General features: G+C 50.9%; 1 protein-coding gene across 3 annotated transcripts in view; it reads right to left on the bottom strand.

Annotated features, from left to right (window-relative positions):
* Positions 1–24,189, bottom strand: part of SLC6A17 (solute carrier family 6 member 17) — a 133,864-nt gene that overhangs the window by 33,296 nt on the left and 76,379 nt on the right. For 2 of the 3 annotated variants that reach the window (XM_044944571.2, XM_044944570.2), the window contains exon 3: positions 3,644–4,017. In XM_044944571.2, the coding sequence (XP_044800506.2) occupies positions 3,644–3,929 (286 nt within the window). In that variant the 5' untranslated portion in view covers positions 3,930–4,017. Of the gene's footprint in view, positions 1–3,643; positions 4,018–19,938; positions 20,347–24,189 lie in introns of those variants that run through there. The other variant, XM_006064966.4, reaches the window with a different exon arrangement.

A 24,189-nucleotide genomic window follows, 5' to 3' on the forward strand; every position in this document is an offset into this window, starting at 1 on the left:
ATGGAAGAGGAAAGGACTGATCTGAAGGACAGCATAGGGACATAGGCTCCCTGGTGTTGTATTTCACCCACGAGTCCTCAGGTCAGGGAAGATGTGCAGGGAGACAGGTCTCAAGGGTCAGAGAAGTAGGGTGGCATCTTCTGTGGATGCTTTTCTCCTCTTCCCAAGAAACTAGGGAGGGGCTCCAGGTAATTGCTGTCCAAAGACAGGTCCTGCTGCAAAGACTTGGCCCCTACCAGCCACCACTCAGGCCCCAGGACTCTGACTGGACTGGAAGTTTCTTCAACACACTGAGGTCTAGCTAACCACAGGGCTCAGGGGACTGCAGGCTGGATGAGCAGCATTCTGCCTGGGTTCATCACAGGTGCTTTTTCATATCAACTCTTATTAAAGTCATTTGGACATGCACCCTCCTCTACCTTAGAAAATACAACTGGGGACACATCTGAATTTACTTTGATGGTTTAGTGGCTTTTGGGGCCTCAGATCATCAGTCTAAACAGCTGGGAGCACTGTTCAGGGAGTTATAAAATTTAGCAGAACGTGACTACAGAGAGTTAGATTCTGGGATCTCTGAGGCTTCCTGGATCTCTAGCATGTCTTGCTATTAACAGCAAGCCCCAAGGTGGGCTTTGAAAGACCACCTTGATCTCAGCCTGTTGAGATGCATGCTGAGTGGGGGTTGAGATCCGGACCTTGAAGTCAGACCTTCTGGGCCTGAGTTCTGGTTCCACCACTTACTGGTTCTGTGACTGGGCAAATTACTTGATCTCTCTGTGCCATTGTTTTCTTATCTATGTAAAGAGGATGAAAATATTAGGTAGAATCATATGAAATTGCTGATATTTGATCATTTTTTACTTAAAAAAATGCCCAGTTCATATGCTTCAACTGTACATCTATTGCACAGGGCTGCCATGAGGATTAAATGAGTGACTTACCCACAGTAAGCACTTGATGACCATCTGCCTACTTCTCATAAAAATAAAGAGAAAAACAAGCAAACTGCGAGGATGAAGAATAAAGAAACTGTCAACGTCTGGTGGAGCTAGGTGGAGTTTTGGAGTTTACATTCAAAATTAAGCAATTCTCACTGGATCACTCAGGGCTCAAAACCAGAGTTTTGACTCTCAGACCAACCATCTCCTGTGACGATCTGCCTCCTTCCAAAACACATTTAAGATGACTATAAAAAACAGTAAAATGTAGGAGTTAAAGGTAGAGATAAAGAGGGATTCCAGGAATTAGAAAGGATGCAAAATGAAGGTAGGAGCATGGAATGGGGAGCTCAGAGTCCTGAGACCTGATAATGCTTTTCTTTTGGGGGTTGTTAGTGATGTCTAGTGCCGTGGCAACGGTCTGATGACACTGGGAACTAACAGACTTTGGCAAGAATGCTGCCTGGGGGCAGGAGGGTGGTGGAATGTGTGGCGGGGAGAAGGACTCTGTGATTCAGCACTGGATGCTCAGGCAGACTGATGATCTCAGCCATGAAGGATGCGGTCGGAGGCTGCCAGCCAGAGCCCCTAATGCAACGTGCCCTATGAAGTCATTTTGGGTACTCTGAGCTTTTAACATCTCACAGCACTTGAGAGAATCACACACTTCCCTTTGTAACTTTGCTTTGGGCTGGCCTTATATCAACTCAGTGACTTGGGCCTGGCCATTGTCATACAGGGGCTTTCCTGGTAGCTCAGCTGGTAAAGAATCTGTCTGCCATGCAGGAGACTCTGGTTTGATTCTTGGGTCAGGAAGATCCCCTGGAGAAGAGATAGGCTACCCATTCCAGTATTCTTGGGCTTCCCTGGTGGCTCAGACCGTAAAGAATTCTCCTGCAATGTCGGAGACCTTGGTTCGATCCCTGGTTTGGGAAGATCCCCTGGAGGAGGGCAGGGCAACCCACTCCAGTGTTCCTGCCTGGAAAATCCCAATGGACAGAAGAGCCTGGTGGGCTACAGTCCATGGGGTTGCAAAGATTTGGACACGACTGAGCAGCTAAGCACAGCACAACACAGCATGCCACACAGATTGAAAGCTCTGATCGCAGCTATTTATTGGGTGAGTAAAAATAAAGATTTTCAAAGCAAGGAGAGTACAGAGGGAAGAGACTGTGCCCTGGTGGCAAGATGGAAGTTTCTGGCCCTAAGTCAGTTGGGCATTCTCACTCCCTGCCCTTCAACAGAACTGGCAAAGGAGGAGAAGTCTCCAGCCAGGCTCTGCCTTCTGGACCAGGGAGAGCATCCCAGAGGGGAGGGAGGGACTCTGAATAGGGCTGCATCTCTGGGGGAGCCCACATGGCAGATCCATGGGGCAGGGAGGGAAGTGACAGGGCTAAAATGCCTGTAGAGCTGGGCCCACACTTTCAGGCTGGAGTGTGGCAGTCCCAGGGTACAGGGACCCAGGGGCAAGAAAGTTCTTTGCTGGCTCCCAGGACCAGAGGTCTGAGCTTGGAATTGTCAAAGCCCACTGGGTATTTTTTTTTTTTTTGGCTTATTTTTGGTTCATTTCCTCCTGGTTTCAAAGCAAATTGCCTTTGGAACATTCCAGCCTACCTCAGAGGTGCTAGGGGGTAAGGCCTGGGGTCTTTTACCTACCCCAGGAGCTAGAATAGTGAGTAGAAATGGTCTGATACCAGGGGCAAGACCCTCTGTGAGGAGTGAATCCCCCTCTGGAGGGGAAGCACAAGGGCCCCTCCAACCTGCGAGGCAGCAGGTGTAGTGATTAAGGGCTCAGGCTCTGGGGCCAAGCTGTCCAGGTTTGAATCCTGACTTGATCACCAGCTGTGTGACCCTGAACAAGTGATCTAACCTCTCTGTGCCTTAAGTAACAGCCTCTAATATGAGGATGATAATAACTTTTCCTCACATGGGTTTTTGGGGACATTACCATAGGAAGCATATGAAATTGGTGCTTTGGCTGTTCCAAGATGCAGTTTCATGCATTTCAACCTAATATCCAGGAAGAGCTTATGATAGAGCCTGGCATCTATAAGCATTTAATAGTAATGGCTAATAGCTTCTCACTACTGTGTGTCAGATATGTGCTCAGTCGCTCCAGTCGTGTCCAACTCTCTGCAACCCTATAGAATGTAGCCCACCAGGCTCCTCCTGCCATGGGATTCTCCAGGCAAGAATACTGGAGTGAATTGCCATGCCCTCCTCCAGGGGATCTTTCTGATCCAGGAATTGAACTCGCGTCCCTTATGTCTCCTGCCTTGGCAGGCGGATTCTTTACCACTAGCACCACATGGGAAGCCCCATCAGATATAGTGGTAAGCATTCCATTAATAAATACAAAGCTCATTTAATTCTCCCAACTATCCTGTGAGGCAGGAACTATTATTCTCATCTTACAGATGCAGGATAGAGAGGCACAGAGAGATGAAGCAACTTGCATAGGGTCCCAGAGCCAACTGGCTCCCCTGGGACTTGAATCCAGGCTGTCTAGGGCCAGAGCCCACATTCTCTCCTGCAGCCTCTTAAGAGCTGTTAGCCATTCCTGGGGAAGAGTCTCAGTCTCACTCTGGAGTCCTGAGTTCCAGGCTACAAGGGCCTTGGCTCTGCCTCATAAAGGGGTGTTTCTTTTCTCCCCTCAGCCCAGCCCACATGCAGGGCACTCTGGGACAAGCAGGGCTGCCCCTTACCTCCTCCGTTTTTCTGGCACAGGTAAGGGAACCTCCAGATGTTGCCGAGGCCCACAGAGAAGCCAATCTGGGCCAGGATGTACTGCAGCTTGCTGTTCCAGGCCGGCCGGTCCTCCGCATCCAGCTCCTCCTCCGCTGCCTTCTGCTTGCCGCCTGCCTCGCCGGCCACATTCAAAACACTCTGCTTGTAGTCCACGGGCTCCTCCAGGGCCAGCAGGTCGGCCACCGACTCCGTGACGTGCTCATTGCTGTGCTCGCGCTGGGTCACCTTGCTGTTCTTCGGCATTGGGCCCCCTGGGTGGCGCAGCCCTGCTTCCCAGCACGTGGAGAAGGTGGGACTTGGCTGCCGTCAGCTCCTTCTCATCCAGGGACCTCTGAAACCAGAAGAGCAGGAGAGGGTTTGCTGACCACACCAGAGAGGTGGGGAGCCCGAGTGGACACTACCCAATCAACTCCCTCTCGCACACTCAGAAGCTGGTCAGTGGCCCTGAACTTCAAGCTTGCCTTCTTCCCCAGTGAGGGCCACTGAGGGCCTCAAGGTCTGCACCCTCAGTTTCCCCATGGGCCTTCTCAGCTGAGCATCATCAGAAAGGCAAGCCTGATGGAAGGGGTAACACCATACACCAAACCCAAATAAAGGGTCACCCATCACAACATGGCCACCCGTCACCATCATAGATCCTAGAAATTCGTTCAAGAACATTTGGAGGGCTCCACTGCCCTCCCCTCCTAGGGCAGCACAAGGTGTAGCCAAGTCCTAGCCCTCTTGTGTTCTATTGAGTCAAACCACCTGGTGGGACCCAGGGAAACCGGCACCTGCATTCCAAATGCAGCTGGGGGCCAGGGGCATCAACATGCTTGTCAGTAACACAGATTCTCAGTCCCACCCCAGACCTACTGAATAATATATTTCTACAGAAACTCCAAGTGATTCAGAGGGACATTCATGTTTGCAAAAAAGAAAAAAAAAAAGGCTAACGCTCTTACATGGGGCCCCTGGACACCAGCATTCCCCAGGCAAGAGTACTGACCAGGCTCAGCTAAAGATTCTGGCAGCAGAGACCTAGAGATGCTTGCTCAGTGCCAACAAATCCTGGGTCATCGCTCAGCAGTGACATTATCTGAAGGCCACCGCAGCCAAGAGCCAGTTCTCCATCCTTCTGTGACAGTTTTACAGCAGATAATGTCTGCACAGCGCAGGCGGGGGAGGCACAACTCTCCCCTGCTTCTGCCATTCCCCATCCTTCTTTCCTGCTTTCCCTTAAACAAATAGAGCACCAAGGAAACGAGTCCTTTGAAGGATCCCAAAACTCTGCTTGTATCAAAGCACCTCCTCATTAAGGGAAGGTTGGAGGATTTAAAATTAAACCACGTACACCCCGGCCGGCAGTTGCCTTGCATCTTTCTAGGGATGTAAATCGTCCTGTTCTGTCATTACTCCACTAAGCGAAGGAGCTGCCTCTGTTCCCCTTGCACGTGCCATCTTAACACTCGGGCAAGAGCTCTGTGTAGCAGAAGTGTACAGACCTGCCCTGCTGCTGGCCTTGACCCAGACCTCCTGGCTGGCTCCACCCAACACCTGACCTTTGAGGAGATCTGGCCAGCCAGATCCTATTATACATGTAACGAAGCTAGGAGACCTGGCAGATGGGGACAACTGTCCTCCCTGGTCTGCAGGTTAGCCAGCCCTCCCCAGGCCAGGTTTTGGATCACACAAGCAAGTGACACTTTCTTGTCCTCTTCATCTAAGGGGGACAGTGATTCTTTAGTGACTGTCCCCTTCTACTGTAGGCACAGTCAGGGTCTTGGGACAGAGCCAGACTGCCTGAAAGACCTCAGAATTCCCTATAAGAAACGCAGCTCTGGGTTGGGACTCTGTTTCACAGTGGGTCAGCTGAACTCTCTATCATGGCCTGGAGGGTGCCCCAAGGTAGGACTGTATGTCTGTGGACCCTCAAGCCCTCAGCCTCCCCCCAAGCTGCTATGGTGCCTGAGCTGCAGAAGCAGATGGTGCCCGTAGGAGTTGTGCCAGGGGGAGGCCTGTGTTCTTGCCTAGGCTGCCAAGATGAACCCCTCCTGCTCCCCAGTCATCAGGTCGTGGTCCCCAGGCCCTCAAGTGGAGAACAAAATGCAAGGCACACGTGATGGCGGCTTGTCCAGCTAGTCTGCCATTCCTCAGCCACGTTAGGAGTTTTATAAGAAGCTAGAGCTGGGGAGGAGGGTCAGGTAGGTCCCTCCTATGAGCGCAGTCACCAGGGCACCTGAACTCAGAGCCTCCCTGCAGGTAGCCAGCCTGCAGCAGGATTAGATCAGAACAACCTGGAATGCATTCGATATGATGTGCTGTTCATCTTGTCACAACTGGAGAAAACAGGGATTCCTGCAAGTCAGCAGAATTTACCTTGAGGCTGGCCAATTCAACAACACACTTTCCCATAAATAGATCAGTGAGTGGCAGCTCTGGTCACCAGCACGAGAAGGGGGCCGGGGAAGAAGGCACCATTGTAAACTGAGAGGGCTCAAGGACAAAACCGGCACATTCTAATATATCCAGAGAAGGCTACCCTCAACAGCATCACGGAAACCACAGGCATCAGCTCAATATGAGCTTCTTCCTTCTTCCCAAGACATCAGTGATGCACCACAGGAGGGGGCCTGGGGTCCTCTGGGCCATCAGCAAAGTGCTGCTGCACACTTGCAAGCTGAGACACTGGGCCAGGCTGCCATCAGGACTGGAACCTTCTGCATCCATGAATGTGCTCATATTACAGGAGTCCAATGTTCGGAATACTAAAGTTTGACGGATCCTAGGAACATTCTCATTTTACATATGAGGAAACTGAGGTCCAGAGAGAGGGAAATAATTGCCCAAAGCCACTGGGTCAGATCCAGCAGGGGGTGGAACACAGGAAGAAGACAGCGTCTTCTTTGAGGGCTTTGAAGTCAGAAAGGCCTGGATTTGAGAGCCCATTTCATTCATTCATTCACTCACTCACTCATTTCACTGAGTTGACAAATATTTACTAAGTGCCTTCTTCTGGTGGCTTAAACAGTGAAGAATCTACCTGCAATGCGGGAGACCTGAGTTCGATCCCTGGATTGGAAAGATCCCTTGGAGAAGGGAATGGCTACCCACTCCAGTATCTTTGCCTGGAAAATTCCATGGACAGGGGAGCCCGGCGGGCTACAGCCTATGGAGTCGCAAAGAGTTGGACATAACCGATCAACTAACACTTTGACTTTCTCTGTAGCAGGCTCTAAGTGTGAGGGATACGGCAGCAAACAAAAGAATCCAGAGCTTCCCCTTGTGGAAGTTCTATTCCTGGCAGACAGTCCAGACACTCAAAGAAATAAACATACAAAATAACCAGTGGTGATTTTTACTATAATGACAAATATCATGGGATGGAGAGTGAGGTCGCTGGCAAGCCGGAGGGCTGCAATGTTAGGATCTGGAGAGGCATCCCTGAGGAGGAGACACTGGGGCAGAGGCACTCAGGAAATGTATGTCAAGTGCCTCAGTGAGTGAATGAAGTGCCTGTGTGACTTCCAAGCCCCTGCCCTCCAGCCCACACCTCCCCCACCTCTCACCTCCACCCCTCCACGCTCCGCTCCGCCAACCGTCAACCGTAAAGACACTGGCTGGTGCCCTGAGAGAGGTGGGCAGCCACCTCGCTTGAATTATGCGAGTGTCGGGCCCTTGCTGGGTGAAAAGCTTCTATCTGATGACAGGTCCTGCCTCCCAGGGAGGGCTGTGTGAGGATTCCACGAGCAGATGTACGCAGAGTGCCTGGCACAGGGCTTGGCACTAGGAAGGACCCCGAGGGTGGAGGCCGCAATCTGGAATTCTGGTCTTGTTTGTCTTTATTCATTTAAAATGAATTCATTTAAAAATATGTAAGTCCCCCTATTTATATTTCATTACATAAATGTCCTGTTTCTCCTCAGGAAAAGCCAAAATGAGTTTGCGGGTGGAGTGGGGTAGAGGGCGGAGAGCGTTGTGAGGCACCACCAGCGCAGAGATGTCCTCTTTCGCTAGCGAGACGTAGCAGCACCCTGCAGCTGGTGGGGCAGCACCCTGCGAGGTCCAGGCCCACCCACCTGGCCCCGGGGTCAAAGGGAAGCAGGTAAGGGCCATACGGGGCCAGGCCCCAGGTCTGAAGATCAGCAATGTTATTACTGATTTAAGAAAAAAAAAAAAAAAAAGCATGGCCTCACAGTAGAGCCTGGCAATATTATGAATAGAACTATAGCTCATATTTGGAATAGTTTAAAATCATTTAAAAACATGTTTTACACAGTCCATGGGCCCAGTATGAGGTGGTGATTCTGCTCCAAAGCCAAACTGCCTGGGTTCGAATCTCAGCTTCCCTCTTCACCAGCCACCAGCCTGGCCTGGTTCTTCCCGTCACTGAGCTGATTCCCTCAGTGCCAGTGAACAGAGCATGGCCACCCAGTAATGTCAAGGGGAGGACAGGTCTCAGGAGCAGGCCCGGCCCCCAGCAAGTGCTCACAGATGTCACCTCTTCTTATCTCACTGGATTCACAGCCTGGCCCGAGAAGTGCAGTGAACAACTGTGCCCCCGGGTGGGACAGGGCATGGCCACCATCACACAGCTGTCAGCATCCACGTCTCCTTGCTCCTGGGCTCTCTCCATGTCTGAAGGGGAGGCGGCAGCAGTGACTTCAAAGAACCTGCCCTCCAGTTCCTTGAAGCCTGGAGACCCTGTGCTGGAAAAGGTGAGCTTTCAGCCCAGGGCCCTGGAATCCAACGTGTATCCAGCGACCTTGAAGCTCGGCCAGGGACAAGCACCAGAATCAGAGAAGGTCCAGGCAGGTAGATTCCTCTCTGCCCTGCCTTTGCTGCCGTGGAGCCAGAGATGATCCAGCCAATGGGAGGCCCATTCGGTGCTGGTCTTGCTTGACCAACCACCAGACAACTGTGCAAAGTGGCACCATCAACCTGACCTCTCTGGACCTTGCTTTCCCTGTGTGTGCAACGGGTAGGTCTGGATGATCTCTGAGGCCCTTTCAGCTCTGCATATAGCCAGGGAGTGCTCCTCCTGCACGTGCATGTGAGCAAGGTGTAACCTTCCCCAGGCACCAGATACTGCAGGTCCTTGGGCTTGTCTGTCAGGCCACCCTCTTCCGGATGCGAGCTCACTGGGGCGCTGTGGTGATGCTTTGACCACCAGCCCTCTGTTCTCGGATTATCGCCCCCGCAGTAAATGAGGTGGGTTGTAAAGGTGCTTTCCCAAGAGGCACATCAGAGGATGCAGTGCCATGGTACACCCCGGAAGGATGCCTCAACTACTTAAAACACAATGCAGAGAGGTTCGAATGCCGAGAAAGCCCTCGGTTGCCAGATCTGTCACTTAGCAACAGATGCAGCTTACAGCTCAGAATAGCGCATGTGAGAGAAGCAGGATGGGCGAGTGAACTGTGAATCTTCTTAAAAAGAGAAAAAAATAGTGTGACTAGGAGGCAGACAGGTAAAAATATCTCGGGACCAGAGGGATGGTGGCTCCACAACAACCTTTCAAGCACAGCACTCACTCAGTGATTACCCCCGGGCCGGGGCGCGGGATGGCTGCTCACCCTGCAACCAAGGCCAAGCCAGGGGCCTCTTCACCCCACAGGAGCTGGGGAAGGGGGACCCTCTGAGCACCTGCCTCCTGAGGTCAGTAAGGTGGTACCTGGTAACTCAAAGGACAAACTCAAAGGAGTCAGTTTCCACTTGAGCCTCCCAGGTGAACTGAGCGGACAAGCTGCTATCTTGGGGAAAGAGGAGCCAAGGGGACCACAGACCCCGAGGACTGACTTCACTGAAGCCCTGGGGTGCTCAGTGTTGCTGCCTTGGGTGGGTGGGTACTCTGGAGAGAGTGTTACAAGTCTGTAAATGCAAACCTCTATCACAGGGCTTCCCGGTAGCTCAGCAGTAAAGAATCCGCCTGCAACATAGGAGACCTGGGTTAGACCCCCGGGTCGGGAAGATCCCCTGTAGAAGGAAATGTATTCCACTCCAGTATTCTTGCCTGAAAACTCCCATGAACAGAGAAGCCTGGCGGACAGCAGTCCATGGGGTCACAAAGAGTTGGACATGACTTGGCTACTAAACCACCAGCACAGCACAGGGAAGCCGTGGGCCCTCTGAAGAGAAGAGCAGTGGAGAACGCCCAGCTCCCTGGGCCATACAGCCAAGTGCAACTCAGGACGAAGCAGTGGTGAGAAGGAAGTGAGGTCAGGTCCCTTCCTCTAAGGGAACTTAACCGCTTCCTGATTTCCAGGTGACAAGCCGTGGTGGCCCACACTCTTTTTCTAATTACCTCAGAGCCTCTGGGCTTCCACTGAGCCCAATACAGATCAAACTGTTAACAGACCCAAGTTGTCCTCTAAATTATTTTTAACTATCTTATTGGAACCTCTGGCAGTCAGCTGATACAAACTGCTCCTGGCAGGCCCCAGCCTGGGGTGGCCACTCATCTTGGGTTTTCTCACCCAGGAGGCACAGCCAGGCGCCAGCACATTCCTGGCCTCTCCCTCCTCCACCCTCCATCCCCACATCACAAAGTCCTGCCAGTGGGTTCAGATCTGTCCTCTCCCAGCCTCGTGCTCTAACTCAGGCTTTCTCTCCGTGGAAGGCCAGCACCAGGCGCCCAGCTCACAGCTCCTCCAGGCCTTTGGAGGAGATATCATGTCTCCCCACGCCCACTGCCATCGCATTGCCGTGGCAGCTCCTCCTGCAGGCCCCCTTCCACCTCCCTGGGCCTGGCTCCCCCCTCCTCCCCGGCCCACCTACCACTCCTCATCCTCTGCTTCCTCGACCTTCTAGTCTTTGAAGGTCCAGCTCAAGGCTCAGCAATGACGTGACGCCTTCCACGACTGTCTGGTGAGAAAGAACATCCCTTTCTCTCCCTTCCTCAGCACACTTCTTGTAAGACTATTTGCTACTTTTACCATCTGGCTTTCTAGTATAGCTAGTTATTTAAGGCCTGATTCCTTTTCGAACCACAAGGCTCCCTGAGGCTCCCTGATCCACCCAAGATGGATCAGCTCTGTGCCCCTCCCCATTGCCCCACACCCAGCAGGGCCTGGCACACAGGACAGGACATGGTATTCACAGATGCTCCGAGGTCTCTGCCTGCCCACCCTCCAAGAACAACCTGCTTCCCTGCTTCCTATGTTAAATCAGAACTTCAGCCTGCTCCTTTGAAACAAAGACGTGACGGCAAAAAGCTAACAGCTCTGAGCAGAGACGTGGTAAACCTACCAGAAGTCGTCTGCCCAGCCGGAGGCTCTAATCTGGCGCAGCCCTACAGCACATGTGGGGAGGACCCTAGGCCTTGGAAGACAGATTTCTAGCCCTGACTCATCTGGAAAATAGGGAACAGCTCTTACCTACCAACTGCATCTGGTTATCACATGGATAGAAGGAGAAAGAGAAAAAAAAGCTTCTTGAAACATCGAGTCAACAGAACGGTCACTTCTGACTCCATTTCACAGATTTTCCAGCTTTGTGCTGTGGGCCCCAGTTCTTATCCCAACTGACTGCATCTTTGCTTCCCCAAGGCCAAATTCTGGTGATCAACTACTACATGTGCTCAATAAATACAATATGAATGAAGTGAGTGAGTGAATCAATGAATTGATGTATTTTGAACTCCTCAAATTTTCTAGAATCTGATGTTATTTCTCAGCTTCAAATTTTCCCATCTTCTGACATGATACTCTGATACCAGGAGTATGTGATGCCCTAAGCATCTGTTTGAAACTAACATAAACTAAGAAGTCTGGCCATCGCTCAAAGACATTTTGCCTTTCATATAGGAGCCATGATTTTTGCCTTTCATATAGGAGCCATGATCTGTGCCTCCTTGTCTCCACTTTGCAGGCAGGATTCATCCACACCACAGAGAAGTAATCACTGGATGGGCATGGTCTTGGCGTGGAGTCTTCCAGAGGCTAACACACGGGCAAAGGAGCCAGTGGAATCTTCTACATCTCGTCTCACCTTCCTGTTGCATTTACTGAGCATGTTCTCTGCAGTTGATATTTTGTTTTCTTAGTCAAGGAGGAAGGAAAGCAGGAAAAGGGGCAGATGGTCCACGGGGGGAGGAACTGGCACTGGAAAATATGGGAGAGGCCAGTGCCAACAAAAGCTTTTGGTTCAGTTCTACCAAGTCATGTGAGGAGGAATGCACGCCCAGTGAGTGTGAAAGCAAGAGCAGCACCATGGCTGCCCCCACAGACACCTGAGCCGTGCACTAGAATTTAGGTGCTGAGGGCAAAGTGGACTGTGGTGATAATGACAATCTCAACAGTAGCACAGGCACTCCTCTGGCGATCCCAGTGGCTGAGACTCCATGCTCCCAGTGCAGGGGGCCCAGGTCGGATCCCTGGTCAGGGAACTAGATCCCATATGCCACAACTAATGACCCTGACTGCCACAGCTAAAACCCAGTGCAACCATATAAATAAATAAATAGTTTTTAAAAGACCAGCATCACATAGGCTATCCTTCTTGTGACACTGTGCAAAATTACACATCTTGGGATTGATGAAATATAGCACACAGTCAAAAAGTGGAGGCCCAGAGTCCCAACCACCAACATAAGGTGACTGCAGAATCTCTCAGCCACCACACTGTCCCAGGAGGATCATGGGGTTTGGAGTCAGGGAAACCTGGGCCTGAGTCCTGCAGCCACTTGCGAGCCGTGAGTCTTTGGGAGGGTTTACACCTCTTTTGGTTTCAGCTTCTGGACCTGAAAAGATGGGGATGAGGCTCTGACCTCATGGGATTGTCATGAGGATAAAATGAAATAACACAGGGAGCACACCATAAACCCCATCAGCTGCCCCTCCACATGAGAACACGGGGGAGATGGGCTCAACCAGGAACAGAGGCCCATTCACCCATGTGCCTGCAACGTCCAGGAACCAGCATGGAACAAGCACATGGTTACCTGAGGACGTGTGGGGCTAGTGGGGGATGCAGGTGTTTGGAGCTCCAGCATATTTCCACTTCTCTCTTGAACTGAAGGAGAATGGAGCCCAGAGACTCTGATGAACTAGAGATACTACTGAAATATGGGATTTTAAAACTTCTCTATATTTTCCTCTCTCTTTCCCTCCTTCCTGTCCTTTATTTCCTTAAACAGATATTTACTGAACAGTAACTGAGCATCAAGCCCTGTCCTAGTACAGCAGAGAACAGAGAAAACAATGTCCCTGCTCTGGGGGATTTAGAGGACAAATAAAAATCACGTATAATAATAATTAATATCACATGAAAGTGAAAACTGATAGTCGCTCAGTCGTATCCAACTCTTTGCAACCCCATGGACTATACAGTCCATGGACTTCTCCAGGTTAGAATATTGGAGTGGGTTGTTGCCATGTCCTTCTCCAGGGGATCTTCCCAACCCAGGGATTGAACCCAGGTCTCCCGCATTACAGGTGGATTCTTTACCAGCCAAGCCACCAGGGAAGCACAAGAATACCGGAGTGGGTAGTCTATCCCTTCTCCAGCAGATCTTCCCAACCCAGGAATCGAACCGGGGTCCCCTGCATTGCGGGTAGATTCTTTACCAGCTAAGTTACCAGGGAATATCGTATATATAGGCATACACTATAACCATAGTGATATCAAATAAATATATACAGGGGATAGAGTGAGGTAGGTATGCTATAATGTATAGGGGGTATTGGAAAGCAACTCTGCTAAAGACCTGATAATGTGAGAGCATAAGCCAGGATGTCCTGGGGAAGCAATCATGGCAGGGGGAGCAGAAAGTGCAAAGGTCCCAAGGCAGGAGCCACACAGGCCCTGTGCTTAGAGCATCCTAAGCCAGGGTAAAGTAGGATATGCTGAGACAGGAGAATAGCTGGCAGCCTGAGCAGGCAGGACCCATCAGCCGTGGAAAGGAGTTTGGGTCTTCCCTCGAACAGAAAACTGTTTTTAAAGGGATGGATAGAGTACAAGTTAAAAAGCACATGGATTAGGAGTTTGGGATTAGCAGATGCAAACTATTATGTATAGGATGCATAAATGACAAGGTTCTACTGTACAGCACAGGGAACTATACTCAGTAACCTGTGACAAACCATAATGGAAAAGAATATGAAAAAGTATGTATACATATGTATAATTGAATCACATTGCTATACAGCAGAAATTAACACAGCATTGTACGTCGACTAAATAAATTTTAAAAAGAAAAAGCAGGTAGGTTAGAGATGGCGGTGACCTGGGCCAGGCTGTTGGATAAGGATGAGGTTTTAAAGAGAGGAAAACAGAGGACCCAGGGTACTGAAACGTACACAGGCCCCGAACAGAAGACCCATGAGACTGTCCTGATGTAGGAAAAAAAAATTATTTTTTAAGTCAGTTGTGAAAAGAAAAAATTCCAGGAGTGACAAGCAAAAGCCTGATTCCCTGCTTTTCTTATTTATGGGAGGCCCACAGTGGCAACAGATGGGTCCTTACAACCTCTGCCTTAATCCTCTGACCTGGATTTTCTTACAGCCACTATTTCCTCTTGTTCCAGAGAGAGAGAGAAGGAATCACGGGTGTCCAATTACCTAAATTACCCACCAGACTGCCGAAGAGCACTTGAAAGAATAGTGATCAGAAACTCTTAATTACTGTCCCAACATGATGCCTCTTTCCTGAGGACCAGAAACGTTTGTGTCTCTTTCCCCAGCAGCCTTCAGCAAGGCTTTGTGGAGGGGTGGGCCGAAAGGCACCCCCATCAGGAGCAAGTCACCAGCCACCTGAGATCACAGTGGAGGAAGCACACGTTTGAAGACCTACTGTCCTTCCATATGTTATTTATCCCCAAAACAACTTGGGGTAAGATGGAATGCTCATTTTACAGATGAAGAAGCCTAAGCTAAGGGAAGATAACTACTGTATACTAGATTACTACCATTTACTGTATTACCCAGCCATGAAACGGAGAGACAGCACCCAAGCTGTGGTCCACCTCACTCAGTAGTCCGTACTCTTCCATACTTTGGTGCTTTCCAATCTTCCACACATGATGACGCAGAGAGAAGAGAATACTGCCATGGCACACTGGGTAAATGCAGGAGGCTTCTCCATCCTAGGCCATTCAAGGCTATTCCAGGGGATGAAGGTGTCATTATCTCTGGGCCACCCATCTGGGGCCCTGGTTAGGAAGTTCTCCAATGCACTGTGCCACATTGCAAAGCGACACGTGTGAATCTCATTCAGCAAGTCAACAATGGAACAAGTCCATCTACCATAATTCCGCCTGGAGTTCAGGAGCTTTCTCACTTGGCTAGATCCATTCCCAAAGCTAAAAGCATAATGCAAATTGGGGAACTGGTCAAGGAGATTCCTTCCGGTGGTTCTAAAGGAGTCCCCAAACTACTAGCAGGCAGGTTGTCTCAGAGGTGTGCCAGGACCGTGGACAGCACCCATCGGGCCATTCTGAAAGCCAGCGCTCGCTGCCCATTACAGGAGCATGCTCTCCTCCCTGTAGACCCCCAGCAAGAGGAGATCCATGTCCTCCCTGAGCACTCACCTGGTAGCACCTGCTGGAGCCATCCCACCAGATGACTGTTCACATCCCCTGAATGGTAGCTTTATCAAAGAGCACTGCTGGCCTGGAGTTGGATTTAAAACCACAGGAGCCCAGAAGTCTTATAATTAAAGAGAAAATGCAGCCAGCAGGAATTTGGGGTGTGGACCAATAGATTCTATTTGCAAGTGAAATAATAGGTGGCAAATTAGTGGTGCACAGAATCCAACAGAAGTTCCAATTAAACCCATAATTAGAAATGATGGAATACAGCAAAAGGAAACTTATCTTCAAATGAACTGTGAGTAGGCTGTGGGAGACAGAGTGCCAATTCACTGGGTCAGATGCAGTCGATTCAATGACTTCCAGGCCTGGAAGCTGGGGTGTTACTTCCTCTGGCCCCACGCTTGCCCCATCCTCACTCCACAAGTGGCCTCAGAGCAAAAGCATTTTCAGTCTCAGCTCCCAAGTTGGGGACTCAGGCTGCCCGAGCCTCATCTGACACAGAATTGTTCTCTAACAAAACATACCTGGTTTTAAACATGAGAATAATTTGGCACAGTAATGCATCTTACAGCTGAGCTCACGTTTTCACATGTGAATTTTCTGTGCACAGTGAATATCTAACTATATTTTTTAATAACTGAATTTATGCAGAAATGGACCATATCTTAATTTTTAAAATTACTCATGGGGGATGGGGGATGGGAGAGAGAATTACCCAAAGACTGTATCTCCTCAAAATGGCTGTCTATGGAGCAAGGGCTTCCGAGAAGACCTCTTTGTCCCCTGGGGGTGCTTATCTTTCAACAAGCCACTCTCACTTTCAGAAACCTCCCCACTGTGAACAAAGCGGGCTCAAAGATGCGAGGCAGGCTAGGAGAATAGGGACCTATTCTTCCAGGTGATTTCTCAGAGAGAGAAGAGATGGAGAAGCAGAAGGAATCAGAGACCAAGTTTCCCAGAATAGTCAAGGACGCACGTGGTGGAGCCCCAAGGGTGAGGAGCACAGGCTCCATGGGGCGGGACCAGGAAGCAAGCAGCATCCCCCTGGGCAGCCCTTGCCGCCACTGCTGCCAATGACCTTGGAGGGTTAGCAGTTTAGCTCTGGGGTCTGGGACCTCACCAGAAACTGCTGCAGGTCCCTGGCACACACTCTCCAGCAGAGAAACCTGACACATCAGAGCCCACCAGTGACTGGCTGCCCTTGGTACTGCAGAAGCAAAAATCCTCAGGCATCCTCACATTTGCTCTGACTCTTCCTTCACTGCTCCTAGAAACAACCCCACACTGGGACAGACTTTATAGGAATGAGGTTGGGGTGGTAGAGATCAGGAAGAGAAAGATGGACAGGACAGTAAAGCATCAAGATGGAGCCTGGGATGTTCTTCTGGATTCCAACCAACCTGGGACCACATACTGTATTCCCCCTTAGAAATGCTCATTCTTTACCAATTTCCCATTAGTGGAGGCTCATGTCCCTCTTCTCAGAGCAACAGCTTAAAGAAACAAACTCACAGGTTTAGACAACCTCGTTTGGGTAAATACCTATGTCGTCAGCAAAAATTTATTAAGAACTTATTATGGATTCACATCACATAGACATCAAGAACATGAAGTCTGGAATCTAACAGACCTGAGTGCAATTCTCAGGTTGCCACCCACTACCGTGTGACCTTGAGCAAATTATTTAACCTCTCTGAATTCAAGTCCCACATTTGTAAACTGCTGAGAGCAATAATATGCCTTCTGGGACTGTAATGAAGGTTAAATGAGATAGTATATGAATGAAGCATTTAGCACAGCGCAGAAGCCTCAATAAAAACTTAGATATTATCATTGTGTGCCAAGCACCCAGCACCCAGCCCTCCTAAAAGCAGGCCAAATAGGCATTTCCCCACAGATGACCATCCCACCTGCAATCACAGGGCATGCACTACTACAGAGCTACCCGTGGTACTGTGCTTCTGACCTCTGGAAGTCAAAGGGGATACCAGACTAAGGAAGGCTGATGTAAGAGGAATCTATAATAACAGAATTTTCCCCCATCCTGGTGAAATTCCCCATCCAGAAATTTTGTTGTAAGGATTTCTTGCAGCCCAGCCTGAGAGTGAGCAATAACTCAGACCTGGTTTAGGAAAAAAACAAAATCCATCTTCCTTTTAAACTGTTCTGTTGCTTATCTTAGCAGCTTTGAAGGGATTAATGATGCATCGTCCTGCTGCAGCAAATCTGGATAGGAAGGAGCATGAGGAAAAGGAAGCTGCACAGACAGAAAGAACTTGCTTCTTAGGATTCCTCTCCTCTCTGTATTTATTATATCATCCTTGGAATTTGCTCCCAGATCCAACTGGGAGGGCAGTGATTCCAGGGTGCATGTACCACTCACTCTCATGAGCATGCACACACGTGCACATGCACACACACACACCCACTCACATACATACATTTCCAGTCGCAGACTAGAGTTCCCTGAGTCAGCATGGCTTCTTTCTTGCTGTCCTGGGGGGGGTCCCCTTATTTTCTTTGCTCTTGAGGTGCACATATCTTAGCTCAGCACCCAGAGGCCCCAGCACAGATCTGCCCACCCGCTACCCACCCCCCCACCCGGCTCCACATCTCACAGCCCTGCTCTTACTCAGGCTTCTCCACTCAAGATCTCCCAGGGGACACTTGAGGGTTGGAAATAGGTCAGTTTGAAGCTGCACTATAGGTCCTTCTCAACCACATGGAAAGCCCTGCCACTTTCATTTGTCTCCACACTCCCTCTCACACCAAGAAACAAGGACAAGAAGAGAAAGACTCACTTCTGATTAAGATCCATGAGGAAAGGGATGCGGAACTAACATTTAATGAGCATCTGCTAGGTGTCTAGCACTGGGCTTAAAAATAAGCCTGCAGAAATGTACTACTGGCATCCCTGCTCTACAGTGGAGGAGATTGAGCCTCGGGAGGTAAGGGACTTGCCCAAGGTCACCCCACACTGGCACATGGCAGAGCACTGGGCCCAGTTCTCACTGAAATCATAGGGTCTCCTCTTCCGACACCCCAACCCTCTCCTCCAATCTCCCCTCTCCCAACCCGGCCCTGTTCACCTTTCCCATGGGCTCACAGCTCCAGGACACTTGCCAGTAGCCAGATCTCTGCTTAGCTCACTCTGGAGACTTGCTCACCTTTGGTCAGTGATGTCAAAACACTGGAAGCTCGGGTCCTTGTCACTCACAAGTCCCAGTAAAGAGCTTCCATTCAACTCACAAATAGCTGACACACAACTCTGCATGTGACTCAGGCCAAACACTCACTCCAGTCAGGCTGGTGGGCACAATCTGCCTTCTGCACTGAGTCACCCTCCAGGCTGAGCTGCAAGGATTTGCTGAAATTCACCACCTACTTAGCCACAGCTGCTCCACTAGAGAAAAAGCCAGCAGAGGAGCTGAGCCTCTGATGGTCCCCATGGATGGGCCACGGCCAAGGACAAGTAGGTATGACCTCAAAGCTCTTCCTGCCCAGGTCCACCTCAGCCGATCATGAGATAATGCAAGCACAGCATGAGACACAAGAAGCCCTCTGTTAACCTCCACTCACTCTGACCTTGTTCTTCAGACATCAGTCCAATACAGCATAACTAAAGTTTTGGTTGAATTGCGGCAGGGGGAGCATTTCAGGATTTTTTAGTTCCTGAAAGTTCCCATTAACAGGGGCAGTGCACTCAAAACAAGCTTCCTTCTCTACACCCCTGACCTATCTCCCCAACCCAAACCCACCTGCCTCGTGTTCACAGTTGAATTGCCCCAAAGATAGCTCCGGCTAGAAATTTCTTAATCCAAGCGGTCCGATAAAAATTTTCTCAAAGAAAGAAAGAGGAAAGGGAACAATTTTTTTTTAAACTCTCCTTGACAGCGACTGGATTCCGTAAGGTGAATGGCCTCGGGATTTCTTAACACTTGCAGCCCTGACGGGGCTGTTTGAGCCTTAAAAGGAAAGAGCAGGAGGCCGCGCCCCTGAGGGAGCGATCCTCCCTGGAGCACTACAAGCATCGCGCATCGCTGGAGAGCACGGTGTGCACAGGTATAAACGTGACAGAGGCCTCGCTCCCGAGACGGCGCCCCCTCCAGACTTGCACCTCGCGCACCTACGTCCGTATTTCCGCCATTCCGTTCCCAGACGCGCTTCCCTGGAGGGAGCACGGGCTCTCCGCTACCTAGCTTCGAGTTCAGCCAGGACCAGCCCCAAGACTGGGAATTAAATATTTATCTCAGGCGCGAGCGCTCTGCTTCTCTTGCCAATGTTACTGTCAAGGTCATGGGCCTGAAGCCGAGTGGCTGGGGCTGGGGTCCCCAGCCGAGCAGAAGACTCCCGGTGAGAACTGCACCCTAGGCGCGCAGCTCTAGGCAGCGGTTCTTGCCGGGCCTCCTTCCCGGTCCTCCGCGTGCGCTTGCCTCTGCAGCTCTGCCTGATTACCTCTGGAGTTCTTTGGCCCTCCTGAGCCCGGGAAGGTGAAGCCGGGTGTCCAACCCGTGAGCTGGGCGCAGAGCACCCGCGAAGCGCCGGAGGAGCGCGGGCCCCAAGGTTCCGTCGCCAGGCAACGGCGGATCAAGTGGCTGGGGCCCTTGCACAGCCAGGAGGATACCCGGGCAGCGCCGCCTCGCACCTCAGTCCTTAGGCCTCCCGGGCTGGGGTGGGGCCGGAACAGCTGAAGTTGCGGCGGCTGGTCCCATAAAGCCAGGCGGGGCGCGGCCGGCGACTCACCTGTCCAGCGTGGGTCGTAGCGCGGTCTCGGCTCCTGCACTCGGACCGAGCAGCTTCGGTCCCCGACGGGTGGCGGGCTCACAGCCCCTCCCACGAGCAGTCCGAGTGTGGCGGCGACGGGCCCCAGCCGGGGCTGGGAGGAGACCCGGAGCCGCGCACGGGCGCACGCGACTCTGATCGCTCCTCGCTCCCTCCCTCGCCGCCGGTCCCGCCCGGTCTCCCGCCCGCAGTGTGCTCGGGCCTCGGCGGAGCGGTCCGGAAACCCAGGTACAGCTGCGGAGGGAGCGCGTAAGGCTGCAGGCGCCAGAGCCCAGTGCCACCCTCCCTGCACTCGGGCCGCGCCGGCTCTGCGGAGCGGAACGGAGCGGGGCGGAGCGCAGCGCTGCGCGCACTGTTCCCTCGCTTTGCGAAAGGCCACCCTGACGGCGGGGCGCCGTGACGCAGGCTTGACTCACGCGCGGCCCCGCGTCAGTGAGAGGTTCTGGGGACTCTGATGGCAGACGTAGGCGGAGTGGGCCAGGAGAGGGAGGGGTCTGCCTGGGAGCAGCCTCTTGAAGACCCCGGCCAAGGAACTCAGACCCTGGAGAAGCAGTACCAGATTCTGCCCTAAAAAGAAATGGGACCCCCATGGCCACGGCCCTCCTGAGCCTGGGCCTCACTTCCTTCATCTTCCCAGGCCCATCTCTTTCGGCTGTCTGGTATGAACTCAGCACCAACTAAACCTGGTTATTCCCCTGCCCTGGCCACTTCCACCTCCATGCTTTTGTTCACTCTCTTCTCCTCAATTCCCCACTCCACTGTCCTTCCACCTTACCACTCCTCAAATCCTTCCGTGTGTGGTTCAACTCCTCAAGACATCACTCATCTCCTGAGCTCCTATGTATGGTGGAGGCTGCAGGAGGTGCGAAGGTCACTGCTCTGGGAGATGAGGGCGTGGAACCTCCGGGAGAGGCAGAGTAGGGTTTACCTAGGAACCCGTAATTCAAGACAGAAGGATGGGAGAACCCTACAAGAGGAGTAAAGTGAGGACTTATGGAGGAGATGAGACAGGATCCTGAACACAAGCAGTGACAGGATTTCAGTGGAAAGGGGTAAGGATGAGCCTTGTGGAGGGGACAGCATGATAAGGGCAAAGATGCAAGGGAGTGAAGAAGGTGTGCAGTTGGGATGACTGCCTGATATGGAGCAGGGGTGGGCTGAGAGCAGGTGCAGTTAGGGAGGTGGGAGCCATCCCTCGGGGACTTGGAAGGCTGTGTGGGCAGCCTGGATGAATTAACTCAGCTCTAGAGGACACTAAGGGGACGTTGGCATTAGAGGCAGGTGTCTGGGAGTGATGGGAGCAGGCTGTATCAGTTGTTCTACTGAAAGGCAGTAGGACCATTGTCATGAATTCTGAAGGTTCTGAGATTTTACCCTTGCATCTAATGTGAAGACTCCCCAGTCTTTTACAATCGGCTGTGAACCTGCCAACTTTGCCCCCAAGGGAGACCTTATATTTATTATACTGGAGGACAAACAAAACTGCCCTCCACTGGGGGAGACACTATCTCTACCTTTCAAGGCTGTTTGCTGTGTGAACCTCCTCAAAAAAGATGATCTGGAACAAAAAGCCATCAGTGCCTCTACCCCTGAGACCTGTGGAAACTTGAGTCCCCCATAAATTATCTCCTGATAGACATTTATCTCTTCACTCAACCACTAATTAGTGTTAGCCTACTGTTGGCCTGACTCCATTCTAGGCCCTGAGGATAAGACAGAGAACAAGACAGATAATGATCTCTGCCCTCCTGGAGCTTCCACTCTGGTGGATACAGCCAGCCATGCATAGGGGGTGGAGGGGCATGGCAGGCAGTAGCAAGTGATACAGGAGGCTTGACGCACGGCCCTGCGTCAATGTGAGGTTCTGGAGCCTCTGATGGCAGACATAGGCAGAGTGGACCAGGAGAGGGAGGGGTCTGCCTGGGAGCAGCCTCCTGAAGCCCCTGGCCAAGGAACTCAGACCCTGGAGAAGGTAAACCTGTGATGACTGACCTGGTGTGGGAGAGAGAAGGAAAGAGTCTGAGAGGGGTGGTTGTAAGGCAGAGAACTTGAAGGTGGTATGGTGAGGGGTAAGGAGAAGGAATTTGGAGTCATACAAACCGACATTTTCATCATGACTGCCATTTACGAGAAACCTTGAAGAAGTTACATAACCTTTCTGAGCCTCAGTTTCCCCATCTGTAAAATGAATAACACATACCCCATAAAGTTGTTATGGTGGTCAGCGAAGATTATTCTTTTAAAATATCTGGTATCACATGTGCTTAATAAATTACAGTTATTAGTGGTATGAGCGACTTCACTTTCACTTTTCACTTTCATGCATTGGAGAAGGAAATGGCAATCCACTCCAGTGTTCTTGCCTGGAGAATCCCAGGGACCGGGGAGCCTGGTGGGCTGCCGTCCATTGGGTCACACAGGATCGGACACGACTGAAGCGACTTAGCAGCTTAGCAGTGGTATTATTGGGTGATTGTATTGTTACTAACCACAATAAAGAATCTAGAAACAGGAGCAGACTGGAGGAGCAGTGGGGAAGAAAGTCATGAGATAATAGATTTAAGCCATACTGGGAATGAAGCAGATTTCCCAGGTTACACTGGTGGTAAAGAACCTGCTTGCCAAGTGCAGGTTGATGTAAGAGACACGGTTTCATTGTTGGGGATCTTTGAGACCTGCCCCTGCTTTCTCACTCCCTCACAAAATCTCTCCCTAAATCCTGGAGCTTTTTTCTCCTAAATACCTCTAGGATCTGGCCAGTTCTCTTTAATTCCGCTGCTACAACCCTAGGCCAGGCAATAATCACTGGCCACATGAACTCTCACTCTCACCTGACTCTGACTTCAATCCCATCCCTTTTTCTCCACGCAGCAGCAAGCATGATCTTTTAAAAGCACAGATATGCTCACCCGCATCTCCAGCCTGCAGACTCTTGCCCACATCTTTAACAGGTCCTTCAAGGCCCCTCATCATCTCCAGCCTTATTTCACACCCTTCTCCCCACAGCCTTCTCTGCAGCCCACTATCTACACAACCTTCTCAGCTCTCCTGCTCACCCACTCTTTCCTGACTCAGCCTCCAGGCCTTATGCCCTCTCTGCCCAAAGCCACTAAGTCTCCTCCTGTTCCGCCGTTCCCCACCTACTCCCCCACAGAGTTCACTTAAACCCTACTTCCTCACGAGCCTCTCCTGACCTAGAGAAGAGTCCAGTGCATCTCCCAGGTGGACACAGCTTCTTCTTCATGGGCCTCATCATGCTTGTGACTGAGGACCTGCTGGTGTGACTGGGGCTGAGGCACAATCTCTGTGGCTGGGGTGTAAGCTCCACGCAGCAGAGATCACCTTCAACACAGAGTAGACAGTCCATAAAGATTTGCTGAAAAGGTAAGGTGTGGTTTGAAATATGAGCATAAAGTCCAGGAAAGAGGGTGGAGATGCAACTGGGGAGTCATAAGCATAAAAGGGGTCATTAAGTGGAGGAAAAGATGGCAGAGGAAGTACATAAAAGACAGTCAATCAGACAGAATTTGAGGGGTGCAGGGCATTGCTTACTTCTAAGGGGCAGGAGGAGCAAGAGGGTCAAGAAAGAAGACAGAGAGAAGTCAGGAGGTGAGAGGACAATGCCTATCACAGGAGAACGAAATCTGAGCTGAAAAAATTGGCCCCTGCAGTAGAGGTGCCAATGTTCATAATTCACCCCATTTTGACTAACCTAGGAACCCTCTTCCAACAACACAAGAGAAGGCTCCACACATGGACATCACCAGATGGTCAATACCAAAATCAGCTTGATTATATTCTTTGCAGCCAAAGATGGAGAAGCTCTCTACAGTCAGCAAAAACAAGACTGGGAGCTGACTGTGGCTCAGATCATAAACTCCTTTTTGCCAAATTCAGACTTAAATTGAAGAAAGTAGGGAAAACCACTAGACCATTCAAGTATGACCTAAATCAAATCCCTTACAATTATACAGTGGAAGTGACAGACAAATTCAAGGGATTAGATCTGACAGAGTGCCTGAAGAACTATGAACAGAGGTTCATGACATGGTACAGAAGGCAGTGATCAAGACCATCCCCAAGAAAAAGAAATGCAAAAAAGGCAAAATGGTTGTCAGAGGAGGCCTTACAAATAGCTGATAAAGAAAAGATGCAAAATGCAAAGGAGAAACACATTTGAATGCAGAGTTCCAAAGAATAGCAAGGAGAGAT

Source organism: Bubalus bubalis, chromosome 6, assembly GCF_019923935.1.
Source record: "Bubalus bubalis isolate 160015118507 breed Murrah chromosome 6, NDDB_SH_1, whole genome shotgun sequence".
In the NCBI taxonomy this organism is placed as follows: Eukaryota; Metazoa; Chordata; class Mammalia; order Artiodactyla; family Bovidae; genus Bubalus; species Bubalus bubalis.